At 36.3% G+C, this 19,931-nt stretch overlaps 1 protein-coding gene across 2 annotated transcripts in view; it reads right to left on the reverse strand.

Annotated features, from left to right (window-relative positions):
- SPEN (spen family transcriptional repressor) overlaps positions 1–19,931 on the reverse strand; it is an 89,336-nt gene that overhangs the window by 52,300 nt on the left and 17,105 nt on the right. The window contains exons 2-3 of one of the 2 annotated variants that reach the window (XM_065936022.1): positions 11,159–11,479; positions 7,595–8,071 (exon numbers count right to left, since the gene is read on the reverse strand). In XM_065936022.1, the coding sequence (XP_065792094.1) occupies positions 7,595–8,071; positions 11,159–11,479 (798 nt within the window). Of the gene's footprint in view, positions 1–7,594; positions 8,072–9,907; positions 10,117–11,158; positions 11,480–19,931 lie in introns of those variants that run through there. The other variant, XM_065936023.1, reaches the window with a different exon arrangement.

Genomic DNA, 19,931 nt, shown 5'->3' on the forward strand with positions numbered 1-19,931 from the left:
AACTGGAAAGGAATGTTTCCAGAATACGGGCTCTTCAGTATGACTGCCACTGATGGGAATGTAAAAAACACTACCAATAAAATTAATTAATTAGATGGGGGTACTCATCTGCTGGGAAGAATTAAAGGCAGGAGGAGGAGGGGACGACAGAGGATGAGATGGTTAGATGGCATCACCGACTCGATGGATATGACTTTGAGCAAGCTCCGGGAGATGGTGCAGGACAGGGAAGCCTGGTGTGCTGCAGTCCATGGGGTCGCAGAGAGGAGGACACGACTGAGCGACTGAAGAACAGCAGCTCTTCAAGCACACACCGCTAAACATGTATGCCTTCATGCTAACAACCCCAAAACTGCCTTACAGAGGGAATGAGCAAATGTTTATTCCTCTGTAAATTAACAGTACTTAAAGCAGGCCCACTCAAAATGAGGCAAAACAATGTGAATTTTGGATCAGTTTTCTCCAGGACTGTAAATAAACAACGGCAGGCATGTTAGTTCTCCTTCCAAGAAGGTGAATTTTTTATGAGAACTTAAAGGACTTCCCTGGAGGTGCAGTGGATTTAAGAATCCACCTGCCAACTCAGGGGACATGGGTTTGATTCCTGGTATGGGGGACGATTCCACATGCCCAGGAGCAACTAAAGCCCTTGTGCCTAGGCTATTGATGCCGGTGCCTTGAGCCTGTACTCCACAAGGGTAGCCGGCGCATAATGATCCTGAGTAGTCCCCACTGCCCCAACTAGAGAAAGCCTGTGCAAAGCAAGGAAGAAGAGCGCGTGTGAGTGCGAGCACACACACACACACACCAAAATTAATTTTTAAAAAGTTAATATACCAATATTTCAGGGAAAGAATAATCATTAAAAAAAACTCAAAACCATACTCAAAAAAGCCATCCATCACAAATAAGAGCTGCAAATTTCAAAATAAAAACTTCATTTAGCAGCTGGAATAGTCCACCATAACAAATACATTTTATTCATAATACTAATTTTTGGAAAGATATTCTCTCTTTTGAAAATTCAATTTCAACTATCTTCAAAAAGTAAAAATGAGGCAGAAGGACAAAAACAATAAAACAGGCCAAGAATGTCTGTGAAATCCAGAAATAAATCAGATATTTAAAATGCAGTGTCTTACTCAAGTTTAAAATAAGAGTGGAAATAGTTTCATTCTAAATAAAAATAAGGGGCAAAAGACAAAGTAAGAAACATCCTAAGAATATTTATTATCCTTGACTGTGGCTTCTTCTAAAGGCTTTTTAATAAACCTTTACTGTTCTGCCTTGAAAGTCCTCTGAATACATCTAAAACATACATTTCACTTGGTTTTATCCCCCAAATCAATAGATATCTAATCATTGATTTTTACATTGTAGACAGTTTATGTTTCAGTGGTTTCAGAGCACAAGTATCTTCTCTTTACACACTCAAAGAATAATAACAAAAAAAATCCCATTTCAATTTAAGTGATTCATGTCAAACAGTGCAAAAAAACAAATTTTATCTCCAACTAAATTCAGAAATTATTATTCATTATCTGAACCACCAGGAAAGCCCCAATTATAGATAAGATCACCTTTGATGATAAAATTTCAGACAAATGTGTTTTTATGATTAAGCATTGCAACCATCACCAAAAAACCCCACTAGTTATTAATCCCTTTAACAACATTAAGAAATTCTTACTTCATGTATGTATCTGTTAAAACTAGTGCCATATCTGACAGTTTCTAGCATATAATATATATCATAGCAAATTACATAGCCAGGTAATATCAATAATATGAGAATTCCTTCCCCCAATTAACATTATAAATAAGCATACTTTAAGAGAAATGGAAAGTACACTGCCACTATCACCTTGAAACATGCATTGCCCCCACATCTAGTACCTCTTCAGCCTCATCCATATTTTTCCACAAAGCTTCAGATGGACAATTCTGAAAATTTTTCTTCATGAACTTGAAATTCTCTCTCATAAACTAAATTAACTACAAAACTTACTCATGAAATTGCAGACAAAAGGATATGTGAATAAAATTCCCCCTCTAAGAAACTACAATCTAAAACATCTACATCATTCACAAAATTATTAGCAGAATTGGTCACACACATTTTGTGTGTGTGTGTGTGTGTGTGTGTGTGTGTGTGTGTGTGTGTGTATTTTTTAAAGCTTGTCAGTTTAGGGACTGCCATGCTAACACTTTTTTAGTTAAAAGGGTCACGTTCATTTTACCTTTATCTGTTGTAAAAATTCAGAATTTGTTCAAAATTCTAAATAATTACTATGTAACTATAATTCAGGTAAAATATTCTTTTTTTTTTTTTTTTTTAATTCAGGTAAAATATTCTTAAGCTAACAGAAAAAATTAATAAAACTGTAGACAACTTTTGATATATTTCATTCAAAACATATAAAAGAAATACACATACAAGTTCTACAAATAATACCAGCAATAAGAAGTACTTTACAGACTTCCCTGGTGGTCCAGTGGTTGAGAATCTGCCTGCCAATGCAGGGGACAAGGGTTCTATACCTGGTGTGAGAAGATTCCACATGTCATAGGGCAAGTAAGCCCATGTGCTGCAGCTACTGAGCCCATATTCCCTAGAGCCCATGATCTGCAACAAGAGAAGCCACCGCAATAAGCCCCTGCACTGCAACTGGAGAGTAGTCCTTGCTCACCACAACTAAAGAAAGGCAATGCACAGCAACAAAGACCCAGCACTGCCAAAATTAAATAAATGAATTTTATTTTTTAAAAATTATGTTTCATTTCCCTTTCAATAAAAAGTAAATTATTCTAATACAAAGCCAATATACTGGACAAGAGATGGGCATGAAGACTGTCACATCTTAATACAGCATCAGAATTGAAAAGGCTGATTGCTTGCAGTTATATAGACTTTTCTTATTACTTTAAACAAACACCACAAGGACTTTGACAGGTTAGTTTTCTGACCTAGAAGTGACATTGTATGTGTGTCTTTTTCTTCCCCTTCCTGTCTCCAACCTTCTTCCTTATATATTTCAACATATGAACCCAGGCCCTCAACAGTGAAAGCACGGAGTCCTAACCACTAGACTGCCAGGGAATTGCCTATATACAGTTTTTAAATCAACCTATTCCAATTCTTAAAACCTACTTAAGAAGGAAGCTTGCTCTAAAATTCTGATTTCTTCAAACTGGTAAACTAAGCACAATTTAAGACGACATGGCCTACTGAAAGCCATAGAGACAAGAGACAATGAGATGTCACGAGGTCTCTCCAGTGGTCGTGTGTGGATGTGAGACTTAGACTATAAGGAAGGCTGAGCACTGAAGAACTGATGCTTTTGAACTGTGGTATTGGAGAAGACTCTTGAGAGTTCCTTGGACAGCAAGGAGATCAAACCAGTCAATCCTAAAGGAAATCAACCCTGAATTCATTGGAAGGACTGACGCTGAAGCTCTGGCCACCTGATGCGAAGAGTAGACTCACTGGAAGAGACCCTGATGCTGGGAAAGATTGAAGGCAGGAGAAGAAGGGGATGACAGAGGACGAGATGGTTGGATGGCATCACCGATTCAATGGACATGACTCTGAGCAAGCTCCAAGAGATGGTGAAGGACAGGGAACCCTGGCGTGCTGCAGTCCATGGGGTTGCAGAGAGTCGGACACGACTGAGCAACTGAACAACCAACAGCAGTTATTTATATGTAGTTATCTGTGCTTATTACGACATTTGTTTTAAGGGTTTCCATCTAAATGCCTGTTTCTGTGACTAGAAAGAATAAAAGTCTATAGGTTACTTGACATATTCTTCTTTGAACAAACCAAAAGGATTCAGAGGAATAAAAAAGAAAAAGGCTGACCCCCAAAGTTTTTAACTTATGTATTTAAAATTTATTTTGAAAAGAAAAGGGCCTCCCTAAATAACCAACGCAGAGAAAGAAAGAGACACCCAGTAGCACAGGTCTCTGCACACAGGAAGTTTGTAACATTAAGCGACCTGCCCCTCATCTTTCAGCAGCTAAATAAATACTGTGAATAGTTTGGCAGAAACAGTTAGTATATCATTTACAAGAACTTCACAATGAGACTGTCATCAATCCCATGTTTGCTCATTTAAAATGCAATGCTAGGAATCTGTTCACCAAAGCTGTAACAATTAAGGGGCACAGAGGATGATTAATTTTCCAGTCAGTCATACAGACAGAATAGAAACCTCTTTTATAGATAAAACCAAGCTATATTTTATCTACTATACCCTGTTGATTTAAAACACTTTCAAAGGACTTGGAATGTCACCATTTCACAATCAAGTTTTAAAGATTACAAAAAAGAACTTATTTCCTCCCAAAGGGCACTGAACATTGTGAATTGACAATAACCACTCAAAATATTACATTTTGAGGGGATTCCCTTGTAGCTCAGCTGGCAAAGAATCTGCCTGCAATGGGGGCGACCTGGGTTCAATGCCTGGGTTGGGAAGATCCCCTGCAGAAGGGAAAGGCTACCCACTCCAGTATTCTGGCCTGGAGAATTACAAGAGTCCATGGGGTCACAAAGAGTCAGACACAACTGAGTGACTTTCACTTTCCCTGATGGTCCAGTGGTTAAGAATCCACCTTAAAATGCAAGGGACACAGGTTCAATCCCTGGTCCGGGAAGATTCCACATTACTCGGAGCAACTAAGCCCCTGCACCACAACTACTGAACCAGTACTCTGAAGCCTGTAAGCCATAATTACTGAACCCATGCACTGCAGTTACTGAAGCCTGCATGCCTAGAGCCTGTGCTGCACAACAAGAGAAGTTCCTGCAATGAGAAGTCTGTGCACCCCAACAAAGAGTAGCCCCAACTCGCCGCAAATAGAGAAAGTCTATGTGCAGCAACGAAGACCCATCACAGCCAAAAAATAAAATAAATCTTTTAAAAAAATAACACATTTTGTAATCAATATAATTATATAAGGAGGATATCTGATAAAAGGGGGGATGAACCCCAAGACAATGGATGTGCCCTGAACACCCAAATATTTTATTTCTCTGTACTTGCTTCAGTAACAATATAATGACCAATCTTTTAACTATTACATCAATTTTGGTTTCACCTTCCTCTTTACTAAGAATTGTAGCTAAGTATTTCAACTATTTGAATGTGTACTTGGAGAAAGGCACTACACTTAGCTGACTCTGCAGTGTGCACAAAGGAAGACCTACCCACCCTGTTCTTACAGAACGGCACCAAAAGGCTCATCATGTCTTCAAAAACATTGATTCTGTTTTTCATAAATTGATATAATCTGAATGTTATTACAATGTCCACTTTTCCCAAGTTAGGCACTCTCAGTGTCCAAGTTGTCCTTCTATGGAATACTGAAATTGTCTAACTGGAATCTCTCTTTCCTATTCTAAAGCAGATGCCTTTCTAAAGCACAGATCTCAACAAGTTATTTCCCTTCTCAAAATCCTTCAATGGCTCATCTCTGCATAAAAAATAAACCCCCCCAAAAAAATAAATAAAATAAAACCCAAAAACATTAGCGTGGTTAAGTCACACTAAATTATTTGCTGCTCTCAAAACATTCTTCCACCTACTTGTATCTCTTCAAGTTGTTCCTTCTGCTCACAATGTTCCCTGTCTAGCCCAAAATTCATATTTTCTTGCTGAAGTTCTACATATCCTTCATAGTTCTAAACCATAAAAATCTTCAGCCCTAAGTATGATTCAGGCAGTTGAGACAGGAGAAAATATCCTCTACAGTTGTAATTTAGTCTCCATGTAGATTTCCCAAGCTCATCCTGCCTTTGTGGCAGTTATCTTTCTCAGTGTAAATATTCATAAGCATACAACTGTTTCTTTTTATTATGTAAACAGCAATTAGCTCCATCAAAATTCATCAGATCACCTCTGGGTTCAAGTTTTTGAGCCCACAACGCCAAAGGCCAGATCCCAAACCACTGTAACTCCCACCAAAGTACAATGCCACCCTTCTGAATGCCACGTGTTTCACCTCTAACTTCCACACTTCTTCAATTGGTTGACTTTTCAAAAAGTTCTGATTCAGTGGAGTGCAGTGCCATCTCTTTACTGAGGTAGGTTTGGGGAAAAAGACTAAAACTTGACTAAAACTTGAGTATCTTAAGCCAATTCTGTGCAGAAGAAAGTGAATCATGACAAGATTTTATAATCAATTTATAGAATTCAAATGAATATTGTCAATCATTTAACTCAACAATACATCAGATGATATCAAAAGAAGTTAAGGGTCTCAACCACGTCACAGCTGCAAAGCTGGAGCCAGAATCTAACTCTTCTGACTTAAACTAACTGCTTGCTTCACTATAATATGCTACATCTTCCAGAATATTTGAATTACATCTAGATAGATAGATGTATAAAAGGCTTCCATTTAGTATTTTGAATCAGCAAGCTCAGGCGTAAAAGGAGTCTTTTATCAATTACATGATCATTTACTTTTCTTAAGTTAATTCTAAGCAGGCAATACTAAAGGAAGAATAATCTGGGCATTTTAATTAGCTCAAATAATTTGTCTCGTAAATTTAAAATACATCCCACATAAATATAAAACTAGAATCTCTGAGATTAACATGTTGAATAATAACATGTATAATAATAATAATAACAGTAATGAGAAACAGAAAACACTCAAGACTACCAACATCTCAAGTAATAGCAGTAACAACAGCTAGGAGTTATCGAAGGCAGTATTAAACATATATAGGTATCAAGCTAAGCACTTTAAGTTATTTTTTCATTTTAACCTTCCAAATAATTTTAGGAAACATGGTTCTTATGAAAGATGAGAAAGCTGAGGCCTAGAGAGTTTTAGTAACTTGTCCAAGATTATAAACATAGTATACCGTCTACCTTGATCTTTTTTTTTAACCTTGACCTATTACTTCAAAACCCATAACCTAACTTACAAGCTGTTTCTTGTTAAGATTATTTTCAATTTATCATTTTCATCTTTAAAATACAACTCCTTTGTAAAAAAAAAAAAAATCCCAACTAACAAAATTAGCCTACTCACCCTTAGTGAACAGCAAAAACACAACCTGAATTTTAAAGAAAGCTTTCCTACTTGAGTTTATAAATTGATTACCATCTTGATATTAAAATTAGCTAAAATGTACACATCAATTTATACATTGATGATAAACTTATCAACAATATATTTCACCAATACATCTTTACTCCAATAGCTTTTACAAATTTTCAACCAAATAATAGAAATAGTATATACTAAGAAATTAAAGAACTTTGAAAAGTTCATTGTATGGCACAAGATTTGTTTCATACAACTGAAGTTACCACTTTTCTTCCTTTTTGGCAATTTTAACATTCAGCATCTGAAGGATGAAACAGTATTTGCAAATCATCATTTAGATTCGAGTACTTGGGAAAATAGTTAATTCGTTGGCCACAGGGCTAATCAAAGTTTCTTCATTCATTATATACATGATCCAAGATTACTTTCAAAAATATTACTGTACTAGAAATCAGTACCACTGATGGTAGCACATTGGTAACAATTTCCTCAAGACCTGGTCTCTGATAACAAAAGACTGTTAACCTACCTGTCACTGCTGGTACTACTGCTGCTGCTGATTGAATCGCTACTGGAGGATCTACTTCTAGAGCCGCTGCCGCTAGGGGACCTTGTGGGTCTAGACGCTTGACTAGCCAGCCTCTGAGGAGACTGATTCCTAGACTGGGACGAGTGAGGTGACCGACTCCTGCTGTGCTGGTAGCTCCGCTCGGGCCTTCTGCCTCGCACCTCCCGGGGAATGTCATCCCTGTAGATTTCCCTGTGAACCACACTGGGCAGTGTAAACTGCTCCCGAGCCCTAGGTTCATATCGGGGGTCATGAGCATCAAAACGGTTTGGACTTCGACTCCGAGAAGTATAATAGAGCCCATGTTGTAAAGTCCGCTCTCGAGGATCTCTATAGTAATCCTGATCGTAATGTCTTGTCCGATCAAATCCTCCCGTCCCCCGTTCATGGTGTCCATAGGCACTATGTTCATAAGCACGCTCCCTGTTATCTGAAGCCCTGCATTTAGGAGGGGGGAAAAATATTTAATCAATCAGAAATGGGAAAGCAAAACTAAAAGCAAGTCATGCAAACATTCACTTCAGCATTTTCTTTGTGCAACTGGTCATTTTCTAAACAGCAGTAACCTACTTTAGTAAGCAAACATTAACAAGCTTAACATTTTACTTGACTCCAAAACCTATTTCCACAGCTAAGCAATTACTGTTGTAACTGTATATCGGGCTTTCATGACTAGTGTTCTGTAAGTCAATTGCTCTTTTTATTAGGGATTTTCTGGCTTATATACAGAAATAGACATATGCCATTTCCTTTTTTATTTTAAATTTAATGGAACAAGAAGAGACTTTCATTTTAATATGAAGGTTTTCTATACTTTCATCGGATTAAAATATATGCCAAACTGTATTTACTTTGCAACTGTATTTCAGGCAAAATTTCCATGATATCTTTTTTACACAGACATGAAAGCCTCATTGCAATGCATGCCCATGTCCAGCAATAGGACGGCATTTTCAAAGAAGTATAGAAAAAAATCTTAAGTATAACTTTTTCATTTTAACTTTCAATTTCTTGGGTAATTATAAAATTAGTAAATTATGTAAATTGCTGTGCCCAAACAATCACACTTAATAATAAAAACAGGATCTTAAAAAAGAAAATCAAACCAAAAACCACTTAGGATATCAAAATACTGGGCTGCCATATGCTATTCTATGATAAATTTAACTAATTAAAGAATAATGGTATTTTATCTTCTTGTGCTATCAAATTACAAATAATTTTTAAATGCCTAGTCCATAATTCAGTCTGTTAATGTATTACTTAATGGTTAAAAGAAATATATTCTCCTAGGGTTTTAGTTATACTCAAATTGCCTCTGATGAAATAAGGCAACTTTGGGAACTATAAAATTCAGTTTTTAGCAATGGTTTAACTATAAAAAATTTTTTCTGTAGGGCATGAATACTTGTCAATCTATGAGTACAAAAACTGTTGCATGTACAATTACACACATGCAACTATATGTTAATATCAAAAACCAATTCCAACCCTACAAAGAAATCTTCAGTTCTCTACTTAAGAAAGTTCATAATACACCAGTTCACTTGTATCTCAAACATGAGGTTGAGTCTCTTCTCAACCTTACCTTTGGGTCTATCTTTTATCAAAAGTGATTAAGGAACTACAAAAGATACAGAAGAATTAGAATCTCTGCAATTAAGAATATGTGGCAAAAATCTTACAACTAATACTGTATTTCCAATACATGCTTAGATTCCAAATCTCTCCACTAACCTTCATTTTCACCATCTCACTTAGTAGCAATCACACCTTCTCCTAGGCTGTATTTTGTTTTTGCTATTATGAAAAGCAACTGGCATGGCAAAAAAAATTCAATATTATCTTTCCTACTTAAATATATTAAATGACTCTCCTTTTTTATTTGCTACATTTCTGGAATTTGGATAGATATTTCACTGTCTAACAAAGAAGAGGGGTTTTTCTGAGACTTAAAGAGAAAATTTCATAAATAATTCAATTAGTACCCTATCAAATGTTAATCAGTAAGAGCTATTATTAATGATATAACAGAAGCAATAGGTAATAGTCCTAGGAGAATTACTGCTATATCTGATATTTCATAAATATGCAAAGTTCTTATCCATTAGGAAGATACAGAAGGCAGGCACAAGAGCTAGCAGAGCTGAAATCTAATAGCTATTCTTTGAATCATCTATTAGTACTAAATAATTCTAGAGTTAGTGGGAAAAAAAAGAAAGTTTGACTTGGGTTAGGAGAGGGGCTAATATACACAGGTCAGGACATACCAACCTTTTCCAAGTGTGGAACCACGACCTATAATCCCAATTAAATCTAGGGAGAGAATTGTGAACATAACTTCCCCAATTTTGGCCCCTCTTTTGGGGGTAATCCACCTTCTTAATGGGCAAGGGTGTCAAATGATATTTAGATGAACCACAAGGAAAAAAAATCTTAATGACCAGATAAAATAATTCCACTGGAAGCAAGCAGTCCCAGACAAACTGTAACTCTCAAACCCCCAGACTTCTTTCTTGAGACAGTAGAAAATTATAAATTGATCCACATTCACAAAAATCTCCAGCCCTAAGTATGAATCAGGCAGCTGAGAGAAGAGGAAATATCCTCTACGATTCCACCAAATGAGGAAGGCACAGTTGCTCGCCAATAGTTCACCTTTGTAGCCATCCAGCAAAGTCCATTTTGATTGCTGTATCCACAACTGATCATCACCATGTGTTCAAAGCTAAAGTACCTTTAACTGGACAGCAACTTGCTTAAGAAACAGGATAGTAATCCTCTTCTCTTGGGCTAATGGAATCTTGACAACATGATATCCCATACATTCCAGCAATTAGAAAAGGGCTATATTCCAGGATTTAGGAACGTCCATCATCTCAATTTTTCCCCATTCCATCAAGGAGTATAATTCCAACATGGAAACTGTGTAGATCCAAAATGGAAAAATCAGGCATTGCCTTCACTCCTCTTCATCCAAGTACACATTTCCAGGTTAAAGTATTGTTTGTAGAATCCAAGAGGTTGAATCATATGGACTGCTAGGTTTTTTGGTGACAATCCAATTCGTTCATACACTGTGCAGTGAAAACTGAGAAGCAAATATCAAATTCTAAAAGAATCTGTAGGCTCTAATATTCCAGAAATATTCCATATAGTACAACCACAAAATGTGTAGCCAAGTAGCTCCATCAGGTAGAAGATATATCCAAGGAAAGCCTTAACATTATCCAAGAGAAGGAATAAAAGTCTAGAAGACAGGTAACTCCAAAAATGATGCTGCCATACAAAATCTTCCACCACTTTATATCTCAGCAGTAGATATCCAACCAGCTGCAGGAAATATCCTCTACGATTCCATAAGATACCAGCCACTGGGATAGAAATCACTTCCGTTTCCAACCCAAAATAGGAAACATTGAGAATGCCCAAAACTTTAAATCCATCTGGGGCCCCTAAATACGAGTTTCTGTTTCTCACCATATCAAATACAAAATACCTGCCTACAGAAACCTTGGAACTTACCCATCAAGTCTCCGCTCATAACGTCCTTCTCGTGCATGAAGTGATGGTGGGGGGCCATAAGCAGGCCCTCCACCACCTCCTCTGAACCCAGAAACCTCTCTACTACGAGATGCTATGGAAACTGTATCATCCAATCCCCGAGCAGCACTCGGAATGGTGCCTGGTTCATTATAATCCGTGCGTAGGTCTCTATCTCCCATTTTGTTGACCGAGTTGTGAGCTTTCTGTGCACTTTTGATGTCCACAAAATCCACAAAGGCAGCCACTCCTCCTTCAGAACCCCTCTTTGGGAGAATTTTGACACTCTCCACGCGGCCATATCTAAAAAAATAAAAAAATAAATAGTCAATGTTATTGCTGCATAGTAATAATTTTCCAAAAATAGTTTTTAAAATGTTTCTTATATTTAAACAACTTACATTATGCATGTATAGAGGATGGGTTGCAAGTTAATTTTAAATGTCTTGTATACTCACATTTTTCTTTTTTGAGGCAAATATTTACAAACATTTTTACCAGATTACTTTATTGCTCTCATTTGTAAATATAGTATTTACTATAAACTGACTTTTACCTTTCTAGAACACTGAGCTGAATGACTTTCAGAAGTTTTTAGGAATTTTACATCCTAAAAAAGGATATTATACTTAAGATAATCAAAGTAACTTACCAGTCTTGAGATTTTTATTAAAGTAAAAACTGTAGCTGAAAATAGCTATTTTACAGATTTCACTTTAATTCATTAAGTGAAAATGATCTTACTGAAAAAATAAGATGATTTCACTCCTTGCTGGAAGGCAAAATAAGTTCAAATATTCTGTGCATGTGCAAGTATCAGTCCTAACTTTTAATGTAATTTTTTGCTATTTAATTCTCTTTTCCAGGGGAGTAAAAGTGTTAAAATTTATAATTTATGTATAACTAAATTGTTTATATAAATTAATACATCAGAAAATCTTTTGACAGACTCTATGTTCTCATTTTCATTTCAAAAATAATGTTTACTATGTACAAAAAGAAAAACTGTAGGGCACCATTTATATTCTGAAGCATGCATGTAAAAAATATAATTATCTAGAATTTTAAAATTCAAGAAAATTTTACAAATTTCATTAGGAGTTAATTGTATTTTATATATCCCTGTAATCTGGCTTTTTTTTTTTAATTTGGCATTTTAAAAAGGCAGGCACAGCACTTTTAAATAGAACACTCTTACATGCTGACAATCCAAGATCATAATTTTATACTTCCCCTGAAGAAGCTGACATTATCAGAAAGCAGAACTTTTCATTTATATTCTCCAGTATGATTTAAGTTGTTACCTCTCACAAGGGAAACATAATCCTAAAATCCAGTTTCATCACACAACTGAACTAGATGTAACAAAATTATGTGGGGTAAATTAATTGATGAAAGGATCTTTTAAATTTGAGGAATAAAATGATAGAAACAGAAATATAAACATTAAAAAAAAAAAACCTTCAAATGTATCTGACAAAGGACCTGTATCAAGAATCTAACCAATTTTAACTCATTTCCTAAAAATTGGAGAAGACACATCTCCAAAGAAGATATACAGATGGCAGACAAGCACAGAAAAAGATGCTCAAAATCATTAATCATTAGGGAAATACAAATCAAAACCACAATAAAATACCACTCAGTTCACACCCACTAGTTTGGCTATTAGAAAAGAGAACAGAACAGAACAAGTATTGGCAAGGATATGGAGAAATCTGAAACCTCCTGTATAGCTGCTGGAACTGTAAAATGGTACAGCCACTGTGGGAAAGTAGCATTTTCTCCAAAAGTTAAGCACAGGATTACCATACGACCCAGCACTTCCTAGGTATATACCCAAGACAACTGAAAACTACAGCTCAACTATTTGAGCACCAAAGGTGAAGGTGAAGGTGAAAGTCGCTCAGTCGTGTTCAACTCTTTGCGACCACATGGACTTAATCCATAGAATTCTCCAGGCCAGAATACTGGAGTGGGTAGTCTTTCCCTTCTCCAGGGGATATTCCCAACCCAGGAATTGAACCAGGGCCTCCTGCATCTCAGGCAGATTCTTTACCAACTGAGCTATGAGGGAAGCCCTCATATGTACCAATGTTGGTACATGTGCACCAATGTCGTTATTCACAAACACCAAAACATGGAAACAACCCAAGTGTCCATCAATGGATGAATAAAATGAAATGTGGTATATACATAAAATGGAATATTAAGACATAAAAAGAAATGAAGTTTTGATATGTGCTAGAACATGGATAAACCTTGAAAACATACTAAATGAAATAAGCCAGACACAAAAGGATAATTAATTTATGATTCCACTTATATGAGGTATCTGGAATAGACAAATTCATGAAGACAACGTAGAATAAAGGTTGGGGAGATACTGCTTAATGGTATAGAATAGAATTTTGTATGGAATGAAAAAATTCTAGAAATAGATAGTGCTAATGGTTATAGTGCTAATGGTAATAACATTGTGAGTACACTTTTTTTTGGCTGTGCCAACAAGCAGCTTCCAGGATTAGTTCCCCAATCAGGGATGGAACCTGGGCCCTGGCAGTAAAAGCACCAAATCCAACCACTGGACCACCAGGGACTTCTCTGTGAATGCACTTAATGTCACCAACTATACACATCAAATGGTTAAAATAATAAATTTTGTATTTTGTATATTTTAACATGCACACACATACACAACTTGTCACTTCAGTCCAAGAGCACAAAGGTTTATTCTATTAGGAAGAAGAAAGAGAAAAGAGGGAAGCATCAGCCAACTCTCTGTCAAAAAAAAAGCCAAAATACGAAAGGAAAAACAAATATTTAAACTTAAATTCTGAATAACAAAGAGTTAAATGCAATACTGAAAAGAGGGACCAAATACTCAATGCACAGATTATGCCTGTAAAACAAAGTCAAATGGCCCTCCATCAAAATGGTGGGCTCACAGTCCCCATCATTGTTATATAAGGGGAATAGAATATATAAGGGAAACAAAATACAAATTTGTCTCCAAATTTAACAAAGAACTTCATCAGGTATTACACTACTCTTTTACACTGAGTAGACCAGAAACATTGAAATCTTAAAAACCTCTTCATATTCATAAAAACTCAGCATGTACAGATGTGACAGACCATAAAGAAAGCTAAGCACCAAAGAATTGATGCTTTTGAACTGTGGTGCTGGAGAAAACTCATGAGTTTTCCTTGGACAGCAAGGAGATCAAACCAGTCAATTCAAAGGAAATCAACCCTGGATATTCACTGCAAGAACTGATGCTGAAGCTTGAATACTTTGGCCACCTGATGCAGTGCTGACTCACTGGAAAAGACCCTGATGCTGGGAAAGATTGAGGGCAGGAGGAGAAAGGGGTGACAGGTGAGATGGTTGAATGGCATCACTGACTCAATAGATATGAGTTTGAGCAAACTTCAGAATATAGTGAAGGACAGGGAAGCCTGGCATGCTGTAGTCCATGGGACTGCAAAGAGTCAGACACAACTCAGCAACTGAACAATAAAAACAAAATGTAAATGTGATGTCCTGGTTTTGTCTACTCTTTTCAAAACAACACATTTCCTATAGTACTCAAGTAGTCCTCAAGTGTTCAAGATGAAACGTTTACCTGACATTTACTAATTAAAAAAGAAAAAAGAACAAAAATAATAAAATCACAATTAGATAATATTTCCTTTTTTAAAAAACATCATCAAAAAATAAAAAATAAAAAACATCAAGTCTTAGCTTTAGGTTTTCAGAGAATCAATCGAAGAGTCTCCAGTAATATGCACAAAATTTTTTAGGTTACATAGTCACTGCTTGTAGTAATAAGTCAATTCACTTGTAGCTTTTAAAGAATCAAGAGAACCTAAACTTTTTAAAAATGAGAACATAAACTTGAGAAATCATACTTGATTGCTATCAGTTGCAGTATATAAAATCTAAAAGGTTTGTTTTCCAAAAACACAATCACACAATCACCAAAAACACTTTCTACCCCCTTCTGATGTCTGTCAGAAGCTTTCTCTATCTCCTTTATACTTTAATAAAATTTTATTGCACAAAAGCTCTGAGTGATCCAGCCTCGTCTCTGGCCCCGGATTGAATTCTTCTCCTCGGGGGGCCAAGAGAAGCCCAGCGTCTCTTCGTGATTCAGAAACAACCTTTCATCTTGGGGGCTTGTCCAGGATACTTCAGGACAAGGTAAGGATGCTGGGAGCTCTAGTTCTTTGTTCTCCTAACGAACATGTTTTCCGCTGTACTTTACTAACTCTACAGTGTGGTTGTGTGAATGAATGAAATGCCCTGTGTGAAGCAAGTGAGGAGCCCTGCTCTGCGGTTCCGTGGCAACCTCATACGGCTTACGGCAGAAACCTGTCAGGGGTTTATACTGACCTGTCAAGCCAAGAGGCACCCAACATCTCCTTCGGGAACCAACTAGAAATGGGCAAAGCGTGTGGACCGAACTCTCCTTTCTCGGTCAAACTTTTCAGTCTCTTTGACCATTTCATAACTCCTTGAAAATCAGAAGTACAACCTAATCTATCAAATCATAGACTTTCAAGGGACTTGTAATCAAAAACACAATCAAAAAATATTACATTGGTTTCTGTTTGGTCAAAAATATTCACCATCAAAAAATATTAAATTTATCAACATACACTGTAGTTCTTAAAAGTTTTTAAGAGAGAATTTTAAAATAACCCTAAATAATGCCGCATTTACTGCGATGGCTTCCCTGGTGGCTCAGACGGTAAAAGCATCTGCCTACTATATGAGACCCGGGTTCGATCCCTGGGTCAGGAAGATCCCCTGAAGAAGGAAATGGCAACCCACTCCAGTACTCTTGTCTGGAAAATTCCACGGATGGAGGAGCCTGGTGGGCTACAGTCCATGGGGTCGCAAAGAGTCAGACACAACTGAGCAACTTCACTTTCACTTTCACTTGGTCTTCCTTAAACATCTATTTATGGGCTTTCCTGGTGGCTCAGTCTATGGGGTTGCTAAAGAGTCGGATACGACTTTGCATCTAAACAACAATTTTTTACATTATGAAAATATTCAAAATCATTCCTCTTCCAAACTCAGTTGGGTTATAAATATATCCATCACAACCACCAAGCTATCTGCAACAATGCTGTAACATCAACACTTACAAAAACCTTTTATAGTAAAAAATTTTTATGAAGGAATTACAAAATTTATAAATCAATGACTTGATCCTATATTTAGACCAAAAGACTGGTTTCCCCTTTGTGTTAGACCTTTATTTCCTATACCAGTGACTACAAATACTTCAAGAATACCAAAATGCAGAATCCGCTAGAAATTTAAATGCATTATATGTGCGTGTGCTAAATCGATTCAGTCACGTCTGACTGTGCAAGCCTATGGACCCTATGCCAGGCTCCTTTGTCCTTGGGATTCTCCAGGCAAGAATACTGGAGTGGGTTGCCATGCCCTCCTCCAGAGGTTCTTAACAGCATTTAAACTGGAGCTGGCCACATTTTTCCTATATAATCACAGGTCAAATTTTTTAAAACTTTCATTGCAATAAAATATAACATAAAATTAGCTATTTAGCCATTAAGTGTACAATCCCAATCTTTTCAAATAAATCACAGTTATTTCTGGTCCTCAACATAGTGGAGGTAGACATTAAAGCTACATTATTCACAAATACTGATACTCCCCATACATCAACACATTAAATGTAGTATGTAGCTCAGAATCATATATTTAGATTGCAAAACTCCTGCAATTTGGACATAACCAAATAAGATGTTGATATTTTTATATATCATATGTCTCATTATCAATTTACATAAGTTAAAAACCAAAGGAAGAACCTGTTTTAACAATTATCTAGAACAACAAAGATAAATTTAAATTGTTATCATGACAATCACAAACTACAAGTTAATAGTTTTAGTCTGTCCAAAGGATCAAAAATTTACATAAGCGCAGAAAATAGAAAATATTTGCAAATTATTTATCTGATAGCTCTTACAACTCAACAATGAAAAAGACATATTGCAATTTAAAAATAGGCAAAGGATACATAGATAATTTCTCCCCAAAAAGATAAACAGCCAATAAACACACAAAAATTCACTTAACAATATTAGACTTTAGGAAAATAAGAACCAAAACCACAGTGAGATAGCACTTCACACTCAATACAATGGTGAAAATAAAAATGACAGATAATAACAAGTGATTAGGATAAGAAGATTTCTAAGATTTTCCAAAGACTTCTAAACCCTGAGGCATTGATGGTGAAATTGCAAAATGCTATAGTCACTTTGGCAATCAATTTGGAAGTTCCTGAAAATGTTCAACTTAGAACCATATAATTCAGCAATTCTTCCCTTGATATGAACTGAAAATGTATGTCCACATAAAAACACAGAAATGTCACAATATCATTATTCATAATGGCCAAAAAAAAAGTTCAATTGCTAAGTGGAGTTTTTAAAATGTGGTATGTCCATTCAATGGAATGTCATTTGGGAATAAAAAGGAATGAAGTTCTAATACATGCTACAACAATGGATGAATCTCGAAGATATTCTACTAAGTAAAAGAAGCCAATCACATATTGTATGATTTCAAATGTGAAAGGTCCAAAATAGGAAAACACACAGAAGTAGAAAAAAGATTAGTGGATGCCAAAAGTTGGGGAGAAGAAAGAATGGGCAATGACTGCTAATAGGTTTCATTCTGGAGTGATGAAAATATTCTTATATCAGTGGTGATGGCTGCACAACTCTGCAATTATTCTAAAAAACAACTGAACTGTAAACTTTCCGGGGGAGAATTTTATGCCATATGAATTATATCTCATTAAAACTGCTATTAAAAGAAAAAGACACAAAATAGTACCTGTCACTGCCTTTTCTTTACTATTTACGTGTGTGTGTATGTATGTATGTATGTATGTATTTTTGGCTGTGAGGAATCTACACTGCTATGGACAGGTTTTCTCCTGTTGCAGGGTGCAGACTTCTCATTGTGGTGGCTTCTGCTGTTGCGGAGCACGGGCTCTAAAGTGCACAGGTTTCAGTAGTTACTGCCTATGGACTCGGTAGTTGTGGCTCATGGACTCAGTTACTCTAGGGCATGTAGGATATTCTACAACCAAGGATCAAACCGGCGTCCCCTGCATTGCAAGGTGGATTCTTAACCACTGGACTCCCAGGGAAGCCCCTGTCACTGTCTTTTAATACATCAGAATTTATGTCTCCTTTAGTCACAAGCATCTACGTTACCCTCAATATACTGGGTTGGCCAAAAGTTTTTGTTCATTTGGGGTTTTCAGAATACCCGAACGAACTTTTTGGCCTATTCAATAAATTTCCTGTAAATGGACACACATTGAAGCCTTTTTCTATTTCAGGCATGCCTGCCTGGGAAGATAAGAAACCCATTAGATGACAAGCAAAACCTATCTTCATTTCACAGCAATACCGAATTCTTTCAGTATAAATGTATAAAACATATCTATAAGCTATTCTTAAAAAATTAACATATTCCCCTGTAATCACACTCTATCTTTGGAGTAAGAACTGTACAAATAATAACTAAAGATGGCAAAAACAGACTCAGAATCCCTACAGCCAGCAAAGAGGAGTCAACCACAGGCTCCCAGCCTCATTTTTAGGAAAAGCTAATATTCTCAAATGCTGCTCTACTTGAAGGAATGGGGGAGTGGTGGAAAAAGAAGGGGATGGAGAATGATTTGTAACAGCTTACTGATTTGTGTTTTCTTTCTGCCAAAAATAAATAATTAAGAGTTTGTTGTACAGTCTTCTACAGACTCAGCATGAGATAAAAAAAATACCTGAGATAAAATACCTATGTCATAAAGGAAAAGAGCATATAAATTAAACCATGTAAAAATTATAGCTCCTAAATTGCAAAATGCAGTCAAAAGACAAATGGGGAAAAATACCTGCAAATGAGAAATAAGTGATTTCCTAAATATACAAACTTCTGCAAACCAAAGGAGACAGAAGCTCCCCTCCAAAAAACTTGGCAAAATACCTACATAGGAAATTCTTTAAAAATCACACTCAAAATTTCAAAAATCCAAAGTGTACCATGTAACACAAAAATCTAAATACTAATATCTAGATAAAAGTGAAAGTCTAAGAAAATAACTTTCTTAGTCTGCAGGAGTATAAATTAGATAAACATCTAAGGAAGACAATCTGTTGGTGTCTTTATTAATGGGACACTCTGGCATCCAGTGGTTAGGACTCCGTGCTTCTAACGCAGGGGGTGCATATTCGATCCCTGGTCAGTGAACTAAGATTCCGCGTGCCCTCTGACACAGTCAAAAACAAACGAAAGAAGAAATTTAGAACTAAGTACACATCCCCAGAAATTGCATTCACAGGAATTTTTTATTCATATATAATTGCACGTGTCTCAGTGTACAAGATTCCTTAGTAACAAGTACTGCTGTTTTATAACAATTTTAAAAAAAAAAAGGAACCATCATTCCACTTTGTCTCTATGAATTTGACTGCTCCAGGTAGTTAATGTAAGTAGACACATACAGTGTTTGTTCTTTTGTGACTTATTTCACCTAGCATAATGTCTTCAAGGTTAATCCACGTTGTAACATAAGTCAGAATTTCCTTTCCTAACATAATACTGGAAATCAAAAATACTCACTTAGACTTTCCTGGTAGTACAGTGGATAAGAATCTGCCTACTAATGCAAGGGACATGGGTTCAATCCCTG

Source organism: Muntiacus reevesi, chromosome 5 (genome assembly GCF_963930625.1).
Source record: "Muntiacus reevesi chromosome 5, mMunRee1.1, whole genome shotgun sequence".
Taxonomy (NCBI): Eukaryota; Metazoa; Chordata; class Mammalia; order Artiodactyla; family Cervidae; genus Muntiacus; species Muntiacus reevesi.